This window comes from Halichoerus grypus, chromosome 7 (genome assembly GCF_964656455.1).
Source record: "Halichoerus grypus chromosome 7, mHalGry1.hap1.1, whole genome shotgun sequence".
NCBI classification, from domain to species: Eukaryota; Metazoa; Chordata; class Mammalia; order Carnivora; family Phocidae; genus Halichoerus; species Halichoerus grypus.
The window spans coordinates 61,748,423-61,767,330 of record NC_135718.1 but is presented as its reverse complement, the minus strand read 5'-3'; the positions used below and the strand labels follow the sequence as shown (position 1 = coordinate 61,767,330).

General features: G+C 41.1%; 1 protein-coding gene and 1 long non-coding RNA gene across 2 annotated transcripts; one reads left to right on the top strand and one right to left on the bottom strand.

Annotated features, from left to right (window-relative positions):
- Nucleotides 1-951: 951 nt before the first annotated feature.
- On the bottom strand, nucleotides 952-5,945 carry LOC118519333 (uncharacterized). The gene is made up of 3 exons (XR_013449754.1): nucleotides 5,050-5,945; nucleotides 2,258-2,308; nucleotides 952-1,212 (listed from the first exon to the last, which is right to left on the bottom strand). It is a non-coding gene; the product is annotated as an uncharacterized LOC118519333 (long non-coding RNA).
- Nucleotides 5,946-11,769: 5,824 nt separating this feature from the next.
- On the top strand, nucleotides 11,770-16,222 carry ADO (2-aminoethanethiol dioxygenase). The gene has a single exon (XM_036066743.2). It carries the CDS (start codon nucleotides 12,165-12,167, stop codon nucleotides 12,975-12,977), a length of 813 nt encoding a protein of 270 aa, XP_035922636.1. The 5' UTR covers nucleotides 11,770-12,164; the 3' UTR covers nucleotides 12,978-16,222.
- The last annotated feature ends 2,686 nt before the right edge of the window (nucleotides 16,223-18,908 follow it).

The following is an 18,908-nucleotide window of genomic DNA, read 5'->3' as shown; positions in this document are numbered from 1 at the left end:
TCTATAGAGTTTCAAGAAAGTAACAGACCACTTGTTCTGGTCTATGGTATTTCATGATTGTTTGCTGACAACACCCCATAATTTCTGTAGCATGTTTCTCTAAACTGCGTGTGTTTAGAGAAATATAATCTAAGGAGAATTGTATGGCATGATTCCTGGATATGGTCAAGAGGGGTTCACTTAGTTTGGGTCAGTTTTCATATTCAGTCCCTGGATTTCTATTCACCTTTGTCTGTCGGTAGTAGTTTATAAACGTCTGTCTGAATAAATAGGGCCAGGATAGCTCACAATAAAGAATAAGTGGTAATTTAAGATAACAAATTCAGAATCATTAAGGATTTTTTTCCTAGATTTCCTAAAATCCAGTAAGAATTGTATTCCTTCGGAACAATTTAAACTTTTATTCAGTGTTTCACCTTGTCTGTAATTACCACTCTATGAAACCATGCATATCTATTAAGAGTTGGAAACACCACAGTAAACGTCTGGTAACTGTAAAAAACAAGAAAACCAAACCTTAAGGGGAACAAGGAAACTCGGTATCTGAAAGCAGGATTGGGATCATTTTCATAGATCCCTATATTTTGAGGAAAAAAAAGGCTAAAGCAAATTATTCAAAGGTGAACACTCATATGGCCATCAGTACTAAGGTACTCTTGTTACTATTACAATAAGAAAACATTATCTTTATGTGAAACCGTGTCGGAAAATCTGAGTTGAGTGAAGAAAGGTAAAAACATAATGCTAGATTGGAAAAATTAGGCCAAAAGGGACAAATGTGAAACTTGTCAGGTATAATGTTAAGACAACTGCTTATATAATATGTATAAGTCAAAACTAAAAAAGTCTGTTTTGAGACATTTAGTCTGTTTTGAGACAAGGAACCTAAAAAAATGGTGAGGTCCATGCATAATATTAAGCTATACAGCCTGAAAATAGAAACTCGTGAAACAAGAATATTTTATTTTATTTTGATGTTTAGTTGGACTTTTGAAAACATGTTGGATTAACCACTAGAAGGTAGAAGATGAGAAACTAGTCAATGAATCCATAATCTTACCTGGTGAACAGCAAAATGTTTACATAAATAAATCAGGCTCTGTGCAAGTCCCTGCAAAAGAGATGCCTGTTGTCCAAATCCAGCTGTGATCTGTGATGTATTTTAGCCTCCTTACTTTAGGAAGAGATCAGGAAATGAAGAGGCAAGTGACACTGGATGGGTAAAACCAAAATAAACAGAACCTATACTTAGAAGTTTGGTCATGGTCCAAGTGCCATGATGCAGTAATTGCATAAGAAAAGCCAACCAGACAAATACTCAGCATAAATAACTGAAAACCTACAGCTACATGGAAGCTCAGTGGAGGAGCTACTAAGTCAGGTAGGAAAGTCCCCTGGACTCAGTTTCAGCGTGCTGGCCTTCAGATAGATCTCCATGTCTCTCCCATGGTTTAGAAAGCTCCTTTTAGTACAGCATTATTCTAATCATTAGAAAGTGGGTTTGTTTAAATTGAGCATCAGCGTGAACATCTACTTATGAGAGGCTGTCAAGTGTACCCGCAGGGCCATCCTTTATGGTACCCGCTGAGTGGGGCTGGAGGGGCCAGCAGTCTTCCAGGCCTGAAACTGCCAGTCACTGATGTGATAGACAGCAATGGGGGAAAAGCAGGCTGACTCGGCTCAGACCTCCTCTATCAGCATGGAGGGTACATTTAGAGGTCAGGTAATCTAGTCAATCTTTCTCTAGACTTTTAGATTTCATCTACCTGTAACTTTTCAAAATTAACTTGGGATACCCAATGCTATGTGGCAAAAAAACTACATTAAAAAAACAACTACCATACAATCTACTAGTCTTTGCTGCTTTAAAAAAAGGCGGGGGGGGGGGCAGGGGCTGGGGCACCTGGGTGACGCAGTCAGTGAAGCGTCTGCCGTAGGCTCAAGTCATGATCCCAGGGTCCTGGGATCAAGCCCCGCATCAGGCTCCCTGCTCAGCAGGGAGTCTGCTTGTCCCTCTCCCTCTGCCTCTCCCCCTGCTTGTGCTTGTGCTGGCTGACAAATAAGTAAAATCTTAAAAAAAAAAAAGGGCGGGGTAGGGGAGATTTAAAGATACAGGGAGTAGCAGAAAAGGCAAACACTGAAACATGGCAAGAGTAACTCAGGGTGACCCATTAAAAATGAGGCTCTTTCTAGTGCTTCCCACCACCCTTTCACCCTTCCTTTTCCCAGACGTGGTGTTTGACTCCCATTCACCCACCAGCTCTCAATTCCCGAGGATATTTTCTTCAGTGTCCTCTTCCACAAGGACCTTTTCATAAGGAAAAAGGTAGGTAGATACATGTTAGTAACATGCTACTTTTTAGCTGAAAACTAAAGTTTCAGTTTTAATGTAAAGGACAATCCTCTCGGAAATATTTACATTTTTAACAGAAGGAACAAATAGGAGTGCAAAGTTCCATTACTCTAGCATGCCATTTGGAAAAGTCAAGTGCAATATGGGAGCAGGAGCCTTCTTTCAGTGCCCCCCCAAAACCACTCCAAACTGGAGGTCAACAAGGCTCTCAATTCATTTTCTATTAAGACTTCACTTACTAAAGACAATCTAGAAATCCAAATTCAACATCCTTCATTTTGTTCATCCTGAAATGCTTTTAAAGGAAGAAATTGCCACGGTCTTATTCTATTTTATTGATTACCAGTCGGGGGTGATTTTGCCCCCTAGCCTGGGGACTTTTGTTAACATCTGGAGATACTTATGGTTATCTCAGGGTGGGGAGTGGGGGACAGCTGGTGCCACTGTCACCTTGTGGGCAGAGGCCAGGGATATTGCTAAGCATCCTACAACGCACAAGGCAGCCCCCACAACAAAGAATTAGCCAGTCCAAAATGTCAATAGTGCTAAAGTTGAGAAAACCTACTTTATAAGAGCTAACTGCTATATAGTTGATATTTGGAGGATGTAAACACTAATGCTAGTGAAATTACTGTGCCCATGGTACGAATAAAAATGACCATAATTTGGAAAGATTCACACTATTTTCTTAACATTTCTGGAACATCATAATTCTGGCTCTGAATTATTTAAATTACTTTTTCAAAACAGTCGATTGAATAAAACGAAGAGGCTTTATATAGTTCATCTAAGTTTTTCTATTTTGGAAATAAGAGTTTTGATTAAAATTGGCATTTCTGAAACTCTAATTGCTAGTTATTGCTGGGGAAAGAAAGGAAAAAATTATTTCCAAGACCAGCCAGATGGGAAGTCTCAAGATAAGAAATTATACGCCAATGTTCATATTCCAATCACAAGAAGGTTTCTGTTTACACGTTTTTAATTCTGCTTAAAAATAAGCAATATATTTCTTCAAATAGTTACTGAACTGCTATTAACTGGCTAATTTTTTAACATTAGGTTTAATCCCCCCAATCTTGTTAGATTATTAATAAGTAGAACAGCAATTTTTACAAGAACACTCTGTATATTAAGGAGTCCATAAATTCTAATAGAATCAGAATGGTTTCTGATATGGCAAAGGATATCTCTTTGTAGATGTTAAATCTTCCCATAGAAATTTTTAATGTCCATATTTCCGAACCTATTTCTGATTGAAATATAATGAATGCTTCAGTTTACAGGCCCAGAACCAGAGCATCCCAAATGTCTTCCTGACATTTATACTTTAGTACCATTCATTCTTAGGACCTGCACACTTTGGTAACTTCTGATCTTTCATATCTGAAAGCTCTCTCTCCTAACTTTCTCACTCCCTTCTCTTTTTTTCTCTCTGCCATTTCCCCCAAGAAATGTCAAATGGATGAAAAAGACTTGCAGTACAGGGATGTGAGGAAAAGCCATAATGGTTCCTTCTGTCGTCCATGAGATTGAAAACTGTCCCCAACCAGGAAAAGATGGCAACTGAGGACTTTCACTTACTGAAATGCATCTTAAGCACCTGTAAGAGTTTCCAAACGTAAGAATCTTCAAGCCACACACACACAAAAAAAGCCTCTTTTTTTGAGGATCTTGTTTTAGGTAGATTTATGGAACTGTTTCCTTTTATTCAAGTCTACTGAAAGCCACAGAGAAAGAACTCCAAATTGAGGTACATCTCTTACTAGTTGCTTGGATTTGACAAATAAAGCAATCATCAAAATCAAGGAGTGTGCACTGCTTTTAAAAACCCTATTCGTTTGACATAATATAGCAGTGGGATGGCAAGGCAAATAAATGGCATTACTTAACATAATCACTTAATGTTGTGCAACCAACAGTCAGGTCTCATTGCTTTATCGCTTGCAAAGAGTTGGATGATAATAAAGTTGATTGTTAGTGTGAAGATATAAATTGTTCAGTAGTTAGAGTTCTTAATGAAAGCAAAGGAACACAAAAGAGGAAAAATAGGTTTTAGCAGCTCAAATTCACTGCTAATTGCCTGTGCATTCATTATAGGCTGACCAGGGCTAATTATCTAATTAAACTAAAGTTCTGCTGCCTTAGAGGAATTTCTCCCACTATGATGTTGTTTGTCAATTACCTCAGCAGGTCCCATTGAAATGTGTAGTTAACTCAAGTCATGTTTTGCTTTTTCCAACAGCAATACGTGGCACTCCTGGTGCATGATAATTTATGTTTAGAATTTTTAAAAAGTTTTTCCTTAAAAAATACTGTGAAAACTTAATAATAATGGTAAACATCATTTTAAACAAGAGTCTTGCTCACTTTATTCAATGATTTGTATTCAAGAAATGTCAATATAATCTGCTTTAGGTAGAGACAACACAATACAAAAGAGAAATCAAATATCATTGTATGCATGTTACTGAGTGTTCTTTTCACATGTTGCTTTTAAAAATACATTTAAAAGTTCCTTTTGTGATGCTCTGCAGTATTTCACAGTTGGAAATTATATTACTTATTGTCATGTAATTACAATTTTTAAAATTCATAGATTTTTCTAAAAAGCTGGAAATAAAGTGGTAAATCATCTGAACTAAATTCTTCACTTTATAAATAAGGGAACTGAGGTGCTAAGAAGTGAAATGACTTACCCAAAGTCACAGAGTGGGTTGTCAGAACCAGAGCCAGAACTGGTATTCAATCAGTTCTTCTTTCGTCCTTGATTGCTGCTGGTCCACTTTCAGATTAGACTGTCATCTTTCATGCTTTCTCTAAAATGTTGTAATAGAGCATCTAGTTGGACAAGGTTTCTGGTGTTTGTTGATTGGTTTTTCAAAAGAAGGCTTCAAAGCCTTTCACTCCCCCAAGGAAACAGGTACTATGGTCAAGTCAGTCAAATATGCCCCAGGGATGTATTTTGGTCCTAGGGAACTTGATCCCCAATCGGTGGGATCATAAACCATCAAGCAATATTTACTAAGCATCCTTTGAGAAAGACATCTCCGAAGAAAGTACAGTCTTGGGGCACCTGGGTGGTTTAGTCAGTTAAGCAACTGACTCTTGATTTTGGCTGAGGTCATGATTTCACACTGCGCGTGGATCCTGCTTAAGATTCTCTCTCCTGCCCCTGGGTGGCTCAGTTGGTTAAGCGTCTGCCTTCGGCTCAGGTCATGATCTCAGGGTCCTGGGATCAAGTCCCAAGTCAGGTTCCCTGCTCAGAGGGGAGGCTGCTTCTCCCTCTGCTGCTCCCCCTGCTTGTGCTTGCACGCTTCCTCCCTCTGTCAAATAAATAAAATCTTTAAAAAAAAAGATTCTCTCTCCCTCCCTTTCTGCCCCTCCCCCCCACCACTCCCACCCTACCCGCATGCGTGCTCTCTCTCTACAAAAAAGAAAAAAGAAAGTACAATCTCACTCTAAAGAGCTTTTCCCATCTTCACCTCCCTTGATCTTGGGATGTGGCATCTGCTCCCTGTAGGGACACAGGACTCTGGAACCTTCCCCTTTCGCAGTCATTTTTCAGGCCGGCGGCAGCAATGAACATACAGGTCTTTTCTGCCAAGTTAGAGAAGATGATTTTTCCCTTTTACTGCCTCTTGAAGATGAACATCAACTGTTTCACCACTTGTGATTCAAATCCATTAATTAAAATAAATATAAAGTAAAAATCTCTCTTTCAGCCAAGAGGAAAAGGACAGATGGGGAAGCGGAGGAGGTGGAGACAGCTGATGTCTTCTTAGAGGGGGAAAAAAGGGAAAGAAAAACAAGAAGCATGAAATTGGGGGGAAAAGTTAATTAAGAGAGGTAAAAGGTGTTTAGATTTAATTTACAGTTCAGAACTATTTTGGTTCTCATAATAATTGCACTACTCAAAGAAGAAGAGGAAAACCTCTCTAATATGAAAGTGGTAGGGGAATGTTATCTTAAACCACCTCCAAAAATAGTCATACCTGGACTTTGGCAGTGCTTCAGACTGAGCATGGTAAAAGCTTCTCTTCATTCATTCTCTTTCATTGCAAAAGCCACACATTTTTCCCCCTCAAGCTCCTTCTTGCATGCACCTAATTTTTCATTTCTTTCTGCCTTGCCTCCCATTGCCTAAAACAAGACACTGGCAAGGAAACTAAAAAATGAACCAGTTTTAAGTCCTTTTCCGTCTCAACGCCACATGCACTGGCCTACAGAAATCACACAGTTCGAAACCAATGTCCTATAGCTTACATCACATACCACAACCTCCACAATTTATTGGTGCAATGTGCATACCTGAAGTCTAACCTGAACACTAAACATTCCTAAGCATAGCATATTTAACTGAACACCCCATACACAAAAATGATTTGATTTCAGATAAACACACAAAGTTAAATCAGAATAGAGTGGAGCAGAGTTACTTTTAAGATGGTAATAGAGGGCGCCTGGGTGGCTCAGTAGGTGGGTGAAGTGTCTCCCTTTGGCTCATGATCCCAGGGTCCTGGGATCAAGTCCCGCACAGGGCTCCTTGCTCAGCAGGGAATCTGCTTCTCCCTCTGCCCTTCCCCCCTCCAGCTGGTACACTCGCTCTCTACTTCTTGCAAAAATAAATACAATCTTTAAAAAAAAGATGGTAGTAGAGATGGACAGAGCTAAGAGATGGACAGAGCTAAAAATAATTTTAGATAAGTGAGATGAAAGAAAATACATGGTTTTGTCTGAATTGTCTTTTTTAACTGTCTCCATCATCCATGTGGAGCTAGAGATGCTGGAAGGAATCTCAGAGATCATATGTCCCCGAACCACTAAGAAACTAGGATCTAGTGAAGTCAAATGATTTGCTCAAGAACACATAGCTGGTTAGTGTGAAAGCCATGTCTAGAACCAGCTCTTCTGCCTTCGAAAGTATTTCTTACAACTTGACATTTATTCATGATAACAGATGAGAAGTATGTTAACATTTCCTAAGAACTGAAAGGAAAGCTACAATATAAACCCAAAATATTTCAAATATAACTAAGTATAAGTAAGTTAGTTGAAAAGTAGGAAAAATTCTTTAGCAATTTAGTTACCATGTTCTATAGTAACATAAAAGGCAGATATAGGAGTAAGGTGGCAAGAGCTACTGGGAAAAAAAGAAACCTTCCTGCCCACCTCTAAACAAACAAACAACCTCAGGCTAGGAACTCAGAGCATTTGAGAATGTCAATACTTTTTTACTCTTTTGACTGGGCCCCAGTGTGATCAGAGAATTGGACAAAATTAATTCTGAAGAAGGATTTGAGAATAAGTCAGAAGGTAATCTATCTCATGAATTAAGGAAAATAAGTCCTCATAAAGAGGAGGGCCAAGGGAAAAAGGAAAAAAACAAAATATAAGCCTATTCCCAAAGAATGAAGAAATCAGAGAACTGAGGTAAAGTTAAGGGGGGTGGGGTGTGGAGGTGTGTGTGTGTGTGTGTGTGTGTGTGTCTGTGCGTGTGTGTGTGTGTGTGTGTGTGTGTGTGTCTGCCAGTATGTCTGTGTTTGGGGCTTTTTCCAGTTCTTCTTGGTTCCTGGTTAATTAAGCAACTATTTAAAAAAAAAATCAGCTTTACTCATGCTTCTGTGTGCTGAGCCCATTCCTAAATTTAATAATTAGTTGTGGGCAAGAGGTACGATTCAAGCTTTGTCAGTGTTACCTATCACTACATCGCTGCCAACTCATAAAAAAGAAAATGTGGAGAGAATATACTTTAAGAAATAGATTGTCAAAGCAATGGTTCATTAGCAAGCCCTGTCAGATCCACCTACAAAATAGATTCCTAATCTTTACACTAGTTCTCTCATCTTTTCCCTGGATTACTGCCTCTAAACAGGGATTCTTTGCTGTTACACTCTTCCCCCACCAATCTCTAAGAAATGTAAAACAGATAAGTCATTCTCCTTCCCAAAGCTCTCCAAAAGCTTCTCACTGTATTTGTAATAAAGTCCATCTCCCCACCATGGCCCTCAACTCCCCATCACATCCCTATAACAATGGCCTATAAGGCCTATAAAATATGGCCCTTGCCTACCTCCCCAAATTCATCTCCAGGAACTCTGAAGGTCACTATGTGGTCTAACCTCACAGGCTTCATTCTCGTCCCCAGTGATACCAAGCTCCTTCCCACTGTGTCAAAGTCACAGTATCTTATATCCTGTTTAACAACCTTAAGGCTTGGAATGCTCTGACCCCAAATTTTTCCATAACTGACTCCTTAATATTCAGGAGCAGCTCAAATGTTATCTTCTGGTCACCTCTGACTACCCAGTATAAAGTAACACACCATATACACACACAAATATCACACCATCCTATCATCCTGTTTTGTCTTCATAAACTTATCTCTATCTGAAATTGTTGCTCACTGATTTATACTATGTAACCTCCTCCATCCCAAAATACACACACACACACACACACACACACACACACACCCATGCACACACATGCAGGTAAATTCCTTGGGAAAGCAGATATTCCTTGCTGAAATCCCCAAAACCTAGAACAATGCCTGGTACTCAGCAGATACTTTTATCGAATGATAGATTCTGAATGATTGATTCCATCTATCCCAAACTTTTCCCAAATCCTGTGTCTGCCTTGTATTTCTAGCACTTGTTTACTATCACTTCTTCTTTGTTCCCTTTTCTGAATTTCTTTTGATCTTCATTCTGCTTACTGCAACACAAAGGAAAACAGAACAAGGAGCATAAAAAGAAGGACATTAATGGTGATAGAAATCTACTCAGCCAATGCTATTGGCAGTGGTACAGAAGGGCAAGTAAGGTGCCTCTTAAGGGCAAAAGCCCCTAGGATTGATTTCATCCATTAGTGCAGCTCTAAGGACATCACCAAAAGGAATTATGGAGATAGCCTGTCTGTGGCCTAAAAAAAAAAAAAGTACCACATGCCCTATGGACACTCAGTAGTTCTTAAAACCTTTAATGTGCAAAAGATTCAGATTCAGTAGGTGTAGACATGATCTAGGAATCTGCACTTTCAACAAATGCCCCCAGGTGATTCAGATTCAAGCAGTCTTTGAAAACTTTCAGGTCTTCGGCCAAACAATAATAGCAAGGACCTGAAGGATGGTATCCCTAGATAGAAGGTTTAACCAATAAAAATGATCTTTTTTTGGGGCGCCTGGGTGGCTCAGTCGTTAAGCGGCTGCCTTCGGCTCAGGTCATGATCCCAGGGTCCTGGGATCGAGCCCCGCATCGGGCTCCCTGCTCGGCAGGAAGCCTGCTTCTCCCTCTCCCACTCCCCCTGCTTGTGTTCTCTCTCTCGCTGTCTCTCTCTGTCAAATAAATAAAATAAAAATCTAAAAAAAAATAAATAAATAAAATAAAATAAAATAAAATAAAAATGATCTTTTTTTATCTCTACCTTGAAGCTGATTCTCAAGTCAAATTCCATTTCAGTATTTGCTGAGTATTATTTAAAATCATTGGTGTTTACTAATTTCTAAATGGCTTTTCACCATTTAAAAACTATAATAATAGCTACTACTATGGGACATCTATGTTCCATATGCTATTAACAGTTTTTCACACATGTATCTTATTATCCCATTTCATAGATGAGCTTCAGTTAAATAAGTACAGGTAACTATTAAGAAGTAACAGATTCGAAAATTACATACATCTATATGTTACTAAAGTCTGTGTTCTATAGAGTCTACACCTCCCACTAATTATACCTTAACAGAAGCAAAACCAATAAATAAAAACCCAGATTTGTAAATAAAGACAGGATTCTTCTTCTTAATTTAACTAGTCCTCACTTTAGAAAAAGATTGCATGGGATTTCATTACTTGGTCAACTTTGACAGTATAATTTAAACACCTTAACAATGGCACGATAACTCTGAAGAAAAATAAATATCAAGAGTCCTTTCTATAACAAATAATCACCGTCTTAATCAAAATCACCAAATACTAAGAACTGGTTCACTATTTACAGATCCAGCAGTGATTCTCAAACTGGGCTGATAATTAAGAATCACTTGGGCAGCACCTTAGAAAAAAAATTCTAGGCTTCACACTAGTTCTTCTGAATCAGAATCTCTGGGGTAGGACCTCCAAATCTTTATTTTTATAAAGTTTCCCAGGGGCTTCTGATGAGTAACTCCCGTTCAGAAGGACTGTTACCCTAACCCCAGCATTTTACAAGTGAATAAACTGAGGACCTAAATGAGTAAGATCTGCCTAAAGACATACAACCTCTAAGTAGCACAGTAGGTTGGAAAAACAATATCCTGACTCCACATATAGTGCTTTTAACACCAATTCAAACTGGTTTTTTTTTTTAACTATACATTTTCTGCACTGCTTAGGCCCTGCCCATTCCTTACTATCCTTGTGCAACTTATTCCCTCATCTGCAAACTGGGAATAATAGTGCCCACCTTTTAAAGAGTTGCTATGAGGATTAAATAGTATAATATTCATTAGGTACAGAGTGCCTCGCATATACTGAGCGCCCATTAAATAGGTTACACAGCCCACTAAAAAACCATGCCTTTTTCAGCTGGAGAGGATTTACAGAACCACTTCAATTACAAAACGAACAAGGAGCCCATGTTTAACTTTGGAAGTCCAAAAGTACTTTAAACTCAGGGTAAGGTGAAGGTCAAGAGCTTGCCTGATTCTCGCACACCACTGTTGCTCATAAGATGCCTCAGAATCATCTAGTGAATCAATTTCTAGACCAGTAATCTGTATTTTTTAAAAGCCCCTCCCTACCTCCCCCTCCCAACCAGGTGCTTCTTCTTTGGCAAACCATGGTTTGATAACCCTTAGTATACACAATCCTTGGCCACAGCAAATGGCCTCTCGAATCCCAGCAAAACTATCGTGCTCTGTAACCGGAAGAGCAGCGTCATCACACCCTGATGCAAACAACAGCTGGGGACGGCTGTGCTGAGGAATCGTGATCACTACGGACGGCCTCGACCCTCTCATCTCCCAAACTTGGAAAATTACGAAAGTGCCGTCCAGTAATCTCCGGAGCAGACAGTGCTGCCTAGGTGGCCAGGAAGACATAAAGTTAACTCAACACGCTCCTTTCCAAGAGTAGAGCCAAAGAAAAGCGACCCTGTTGGGCGGAACAGGACCGAGCGGCGCCAGGTTAACGACCCTCTTGCCCTGTTCCATGCGGTGGCCAAGACTCCACCACGCCACAGGCCAGCTGCCGGAAGTGCGTCATTCCAGCCTACTGGGGGTGCCGGGAGTTGTAGTCAACTGGCTATTTCTCTTGTGCCCCAATTCACCTTTTTCAAACAAGCAACCACCTTGGAACCGTAAAGAAGGGCGCTTTGTAAGAAACAAATCCAATCCTTCCTTTTCCAGCTGACAAAGGAAATTCAGACCTCATCCGTAATATCGGACTACAAGTCCCAGCATGCTCTGTAAGACGGCCAGAGCGCCCGGCCACCGTCGTAGGTGTGGGCCACTTGAATGGAACGTCGGGCGTAATGCAAAGCCTTCCACGGTCCGCACGGCCAGTACCTGCTCCCCGGGCGTGAGTGCGGCGTGTGGGTCGTGCGCGTGCGCGCTCGCCGGAGGCGCGGGGCGGGTGCGCCGGGCTGTTGCGGGCTTGAGGTTGTTCAGGTTGGCCGCGGCGGTGCCGCGCGCCCGAAAGACCGGTACTTGCGGGGCCTCTAGCTTCGCCCCGGGCTGCGGGCAGCCCTGGCGGCCGCCGGAGACCGCAAGGGGCGGAGGAAAGCAGGGGGCGGCGGGGGCCGGCCTCGGCACGCGGAGGAACAGCCGAGCATGCCCCGAGACAACATGGCTTCCCTGATCCAACGGATCGCCCGCCAGGCGTGCCTCACCTTCCGGGGCAGCGGGGGCGGCCGCAGCGCTTCCGACCTCGGCGCGGCGCCGGCCCCCGAGGCCTCGATGCCGCATGGCTTCCCGGAGAACCTGAGCAAGCTGAAGAACCTGCTGACCCAAGTCCGCGCCGAGGACCTGAACATCGCCCCGCGTAAGGCCACGCTGCAGCCATTGCCACCCAACCTGCCACCGGTCACCTACATGCACATCTACGAAACCGACGGCTTCAGCCTCGGCGTGTTCCTGCTCAAGAGCGGCACGTCCATCCCATTGCACGACCACCCGGGCATGCACGGCATGCTCAAGGTGCTCTATGGCACCGTGCGCATTAGCTGCATGGACAAACTGGAGGCGGGCGGCGGGCAACAAGCGCGGGCCCCGCCGCCAGAGCAGCAGTTCGAGCCACCGCTGCAGGCCCGGGAGCGGGACGCCGTGCGGCCGGGCGTGCTGCGTTCGCGGGCCGAGTACACCGAGGCCAGCGGCCCCTGCGTCCTCACTCCGCACCAGGACAACCTGCACCAGATCGACGCTGTGGACGGACCCGCCGCCTTCCTGGACATTCTGGCCCCGCCCTATGACCCCGACAATGGCCGGGACTGCCATTATTACCGGGTGCTGGAGGCCGTCAGGGACAAGGAGGCCTCCGGCTCGGCCGGTGACCTGCCCCGAGAGGTGTGGCTCCTGGAGACCCCGCAAGCCGATGACTTCTGGTGCGAGGGGGAGCCCTATCCAGGTCCCAAAGTCTTCCCTTGAAGCCGCTGGCGCCTAGTTGCTGTGGGCTGAAGACGTGCCCTATTCACATCTGGGCCTTGCTGCCCGCGACCCACTATAAGGGCTCTCTCCCTACCCCCAGGCCTGGGCGTTGGATCTACTGGAATGGGCTGTAGCCGCTTCCTCCGGAGCCGTGGGAAGCACGGGCGACTGGAGTGCAGCCACGGGGCCCGGTTAGGGGGTGGGGAAGGCGGGTAGGCTAGGTTGTTTCCTGGCTCTGTCACTGCCACTGGGGTTTTGATTTGGGGGAAGGAGGGTAGGGGACTATCTGAAGCGCTTCCATCCTAAAGCCATAATGAAAATATCTTTTCTCTGTTCCTTATCCTACACAAAATACACGAAATGCCCCCACCCCCCTTCCCCGGGTAAATAGGGTTTGTTTTCCACTCATATCTTACGCCCTTTTACTTATTGTTACAGTTTTAACTTATTGACTGCATGACCCAGTGGTTTGAATTGTTTTTAGTTCAAGTCATTGGTAAAAACTAGGCTTAAAAAGATGAGCTACTATTTAAAGTGAGCTGTCCTGCCTAATTAATTCGTTGTGGAAATTAGATCTTTTTTCCAGAGTTGGGGCATCACCCCCAAAACAACTATGCATGTAGAGGACAAGATTTAATTTCTTTCCTCCCCCTGCCCAGTAGCCACATCTGGTTTACTCTGGCAGCATCTACTAAGAAATTCAGCACCTGCATATCTCAGTGACAAATGGTCACTTACGGCTTATCTTCCCCATGAGTCTCCAGATCTGTGAGTTGAACAGATTTCTTGTTGCAGATTGACCTTTAATGCAAAAACTATATTATCCTCAAATGACCTTTTTTTTTTTTTTTTTTTGGTCTTAGTGTGCTTTAAGAGGTGATAGGGTAATTCTGTGTTTTCTAAGGAGAAGATTCAAAGGAGCTGAATCGGTATGCTTCCAAACAACTGAATGTAAAACACTCCTAGCCAGCTGTTGAATTCCATGCCCCTATTTACTTCCAGTATTTTCCTGCAAAAATAGAGAAAAATGTTGATGACTGTTTCAAATTCTCTCAGGAGCTCTAATGTTCCAGAAGGCCGGTGGTTCCAGCTGTGTTGTTTTGGTGGCAGTGTTCTCAAAACTCTTCAAAACAGTAGAGAGCCAGTGCTTGTTTCATCCAGTGTGGTTTTCTATAGGAAAAGAGAAAGCACAGATGATCAAGCCTACAGAATAGAGAATTACTATACTGCTGGCCATTTTAGAGCACCAAAACTTGGGGCAAAACACTTCCTAACCTCTTAAACAATTGTGCTATCTGTAACTAGTTTAATTTTTGTCCTTTTAGTAAGCTCAGCAACTTTACCTTGTTTACAAATGTATTTACACCATTTGCTTCAGGCTATGGAGCACTATTATTTCCCTCTTTTTACTATTTATAGGATTCCTTTTTCACAACACTTTTAATAAAAACAAACTGTAGAAATAAACACGTTAAAATCTGCCCAGCTGCTGTCTAAGCCCTCTTGATTGACTTGCCCAAATGGCAATCCAGTTCTAAGGTCTGTAATAAAGGGAGATTTGCTATTGGCGGAAAGTGTTGACCCTGTAGAGAAACAGTATGTGCCTTTGCCTCTTTGCGCACAGTGGGTTACTATGGCGCAGAGTGAAGGAATATTTGTTCCCAATTTTTTAAATAGAATAAAAAAGCAAATTCTTGATGATTTTTTTTTTTTTTTTTAACAAAAAAGATGCTTATTCAGTGCGAAATGCCACTCTGTTGTAAAACCTGAGACAGGCATAATGCCAAGCATTTCTTACAGGGTTGCTAACATTGTTTTATGGTAGCTTCACATTCTGGTATAGTTTAATATGCCTTGGGGACAGTTTAAAGCAGTTCTTAATGCCATTCAGTTTAAAAATAATCCTAGATATGCAAATGATGATTTTCTTAGAAAAATGTTCACAAAATGGGGTTTTTAATAGCACAGTAATGAATGTGAATGGTTACCACATACCTACCTGTTCTGAATTATAGCCAAAAGATGATTAACATATTGTTTATAGTGATATATATGCTATAACACAACCTGGCATATATTAAACCGACAAAAACTCATTCTGGCAGTAGGACAGTAATAAAGGAGGAATTGTTTTTCCAAACTTTAAAGTTCTCAAGTACAAACAAGTTGAATGAAAAAAAAAAACTAAGGTGCTTTTCAAAAGAGTAACTGAAATTGTTGCAGGCCAAAATAGCAATATGATATCCCTCTAATTTAGTTCAATAAGAACGGTGAAACTTTTGGTTCACTAATAAATTCTGAGGAAATTAATGGTGAAAACAAATTGTTTCAGTGAGCCACTAAGGAAAGAATATTCTTAATACAAATAGAAAATGTGGTGCAGCAAAGCTGTCACCTCTGCATAACTGTTGGTCATGACTGACTTGATGTGCTGCTGTTGTATTTCCATATATTCCATATATTCCTGCAATATAGACTATATAACAGCTGTGGGAAAAATTTGTCTTCCTCTACACAGACTAATGAGCACAATGATACTAATCACTTTTCTGTGGAATAACATGCAATAATTGCCTCTCATGAGTGAGATGTCAATCTCAATACTTCTAAAGCTTTTTTATTCTCTGGTTATATCAAAAGCCAGTTATATTAATGGAGAATATGGTGTATCTACCTACTACTTTATGAGAATTGACTTTTTACAAAGCTTGATTTGCATGGGTTGAGTTTACACTAACTGCTGTTTATTAATGAAAATCTTGGGCCCGTTTTAAAGAAATAGTTGTCAACAGGAGTGAGTTCTCTGAACTTTTAAGACTAATTGACCTTAAATTCTTCCAAAATCCATACCTTTTATTCCTCCTTTTGCATTGTCCCCTTGTAGGTGCCTCAGCCTTGGCATCTCAGGAAGACTCTTAACTGCTCGTCTAATCCCAGTGACTGTGTCTTGTGCCCTAGCTCTACTGCTAAGCAAAGCAGTATGTCTTTAATTCAGGGTTCAGCCCATTACTATTCAACTCGAACCTGAGGGCAGTGCCACTCCTGTAACCCTCCTAGTCTGAATTCTGAACTCCAGATTACAAACAAGCCAGCCACTGATCATTTCAGTGTGATGAAGCATCTACTGTCAAGGAAATCGTTTGTTAAGCCCCATATACATACTGAATTTTCAGATCCAGAGATGTTTACATTTCTGGATTAAAATCAGTGTACTTATGGAAAATAAAGGCATGTTTGAAATTGTTTAGAGGTAAATCTTTTTTGATTATTGCAAAATGGAGCAGAAAAATACTATGATGTCTACATTTTAATTACTATTAAAGATTTAGTCTATACAGTAGGATTATGTTGTATTGAAAACCAGTGGCTTTCTGCAGATTCTAAAGCCCAAGTAATTATATAAACTTAGTCTATTTCCTTGAGAGTGAGCTTTGAAACAATCTGATTGAAAACACATCTGAAACTGTCTAATCATGTTGTTTTGCTACAACAGAAAATAGTTCCTTTTATATTTAAGCTAAGGAAAATAAACTAGTGCAAGAAAACAAACATACTTTTATCCATGAAGGAAAGAATCTTTGGACTTTATTTCTTATCTTTACTTTTTCTGTAAAGTTTAATTGCAGTTTGGAATGGCAGCATCTTAAGTACTTGATGATGCTGACCATTCATTCCCATATATATATATAACAATTAAAATATCACTACAGCCACTTTTAATATATATCAAACAGTTTGGCTTAATTTCATTAGCAGTTGGTATTTAAATACACTGATTTATGAATAATTGAAGACCTTATTTAGGTTTAATAGACCTTTTTTTTAATATGCAGTGAACCATAGCAAATGCATTATGATCTCTAAGCAATTAACTCTCCAGAAGTTTTGTTTTTTTTTTAAGATTTTATTTATTTATTTGAGAGAGAGATTGAGCATGAGCGGGGTGAGGGGCAGAGGGAGAAGCAGACTCCCTGCTCAGCAGGGAGCCTGATGTTGGGCTCAGTGCCGGGGCGCAGGATCATGACTTGAGCCAAAGGCAGATGCTTAACCAACTGAGCCACAGGTGACCCCAGAAGTTTATTTTTAATAATCCCCAGTAACAGCTGTACCGTCAGAAATACTATTCAATAAGGCATACTGAATGTAAGAAGGAGCAGACTTAGCTTTATATGCTTTATTTCTTGAGCAAAGGAAAAAATGAGGCACTTGCATGACAGTACCCTGAATGTTTCAAGCTGAGAGTAAAATCTGATTAAAGATGGATCTAACATGTTAAAATCAAGTAAAAGTCACCAAGTTGTGAAAAAGCACCAAGATGTGTTCCTTATGGTATGTTATGCCACTTCGAGCCCACAGCAAGGTGGTTATGTAACCAATTTGACTACCATCAAAATATTTAATCTTACTCTTTTAAAAATGACTTCTTTACTTTTTTAGTCCTGCTTTATAAACAGTTGTTTACATTATCTTGATTAAAGGTGTTCTGAAATTTAAAGTGGCAAGACAATTCTAGATCTTCTAAAACTTAGGTGTACTATATTTTAATATAATGAAATTTTGATAGGGGAGTATTCATTAAAAACACAGTTATCAAAATGTGGCATTGTTTTATACATATTTTAACAAAATTAGCCAAGCAAGGATGATAATATGCTGACAAACTAGGAAATATGAATCTAATGGAATAACACCAGTCACTAGAACAATCTGGCACTGAAGTTTAGAAATTTCTATTTCGCAGTTACAGAAAGAGGTATTCTGTATCTTTGAAATAGGGAAAGAGAGGAAATAAAAGGATTAATTACCTCCACAAGTTAGATCTCAAAATTCCAGTGCTCGGAAGGACAAAGAGTAGCTGTTGCCGTCTGCTGTTCTAAAATAAAGGCCTTTGAGTATCCACCATGTATGAAGGCGGCTGACAGTGGCAAAGGACAAACATGACCGTTTTCAGAGGATAGAGCTGAACAGTGAGTATTCCAACAGGTTACGCTTGTGTGAGGATCCAGAAGCCGTGGGTGAACTTAAATGATCCTGAGGCCCAATTTTAGAGTACAGATAACTTCACAGAGACCCAACCCATTTACTTCGTGTGACAGGTAGATAAATTGTTGGGGTTATATTTTAAAATCACTACAAAGGGCTTGCGGTAAAATGAACCCTATAGTGTATTCTTTTGCAAACCATTATCCAGTACCATGGAGGCCCGTATATGCCTATTCAATTTGCCTATTAAAGAAAGGGTGTCTTTGAGATTTTCTTCGGCTGCTGTACACCCATCTTATCTAATGAGCTGGGTATTTTGATAGTCTCTTGACCCACCAAACCTATGGCAGATTAGTGATCCTTCCAAATAGGGGTAATCAGGGAGAGAAGACAAGAGAGAAATGAGTCCTGGGGTAATTCCTTTGGCAACCCATTAATGCTGTCTTCAGCAGTGTCTGAGTGCATTTTTGATCTGAAGAGGCGATAGCATTTTTCAAAAAGTTTTCTGTGGTCCTGAGACTAATCCTGGAACCTAAAAGTCATTTCCAGCTTGACCACGCCACCACACTTTCCACAAAGCCACATCTCGTCTGAGTTCCTGGCCTTGGTCAGGGTTCTGAAAGCAGCCACAAATGTGTAGTCTCCGAGTGGGCACTTGTTTGTAAGTATTTATTTTCCGGAGCCCACTCAGGAGCCAAGAGAAGCTATAGGCTGTTATAGAGGACGGAACAATGAGTCAAAACAACGCCTCCCCACTTTTACACTAATGCATGGGGGAAATCCCCGGAACACTAGTGTTTGATTATGAATGGAGATTGCTTTGGGGGTGACCGGGCTGGTGTTGAAAGGCAAGCAGAGATCCTGGCTTGGTCAAAGCACTAAAACCCACTGGATAACCATGGAATTCCCGCCCAGGAAATCTTTCATAAATGATTTCTGCAGCAAAAA

Bases quoted from the DNA above. Each gene is read 5' to 3' on its own strand.
- ADO (XM_036066743.2), top strand. From the start codon at position 12,165: ATGCCCCGAGACAACATGGCTTCCCTGATCCAACGGATCGCCCGCCAG.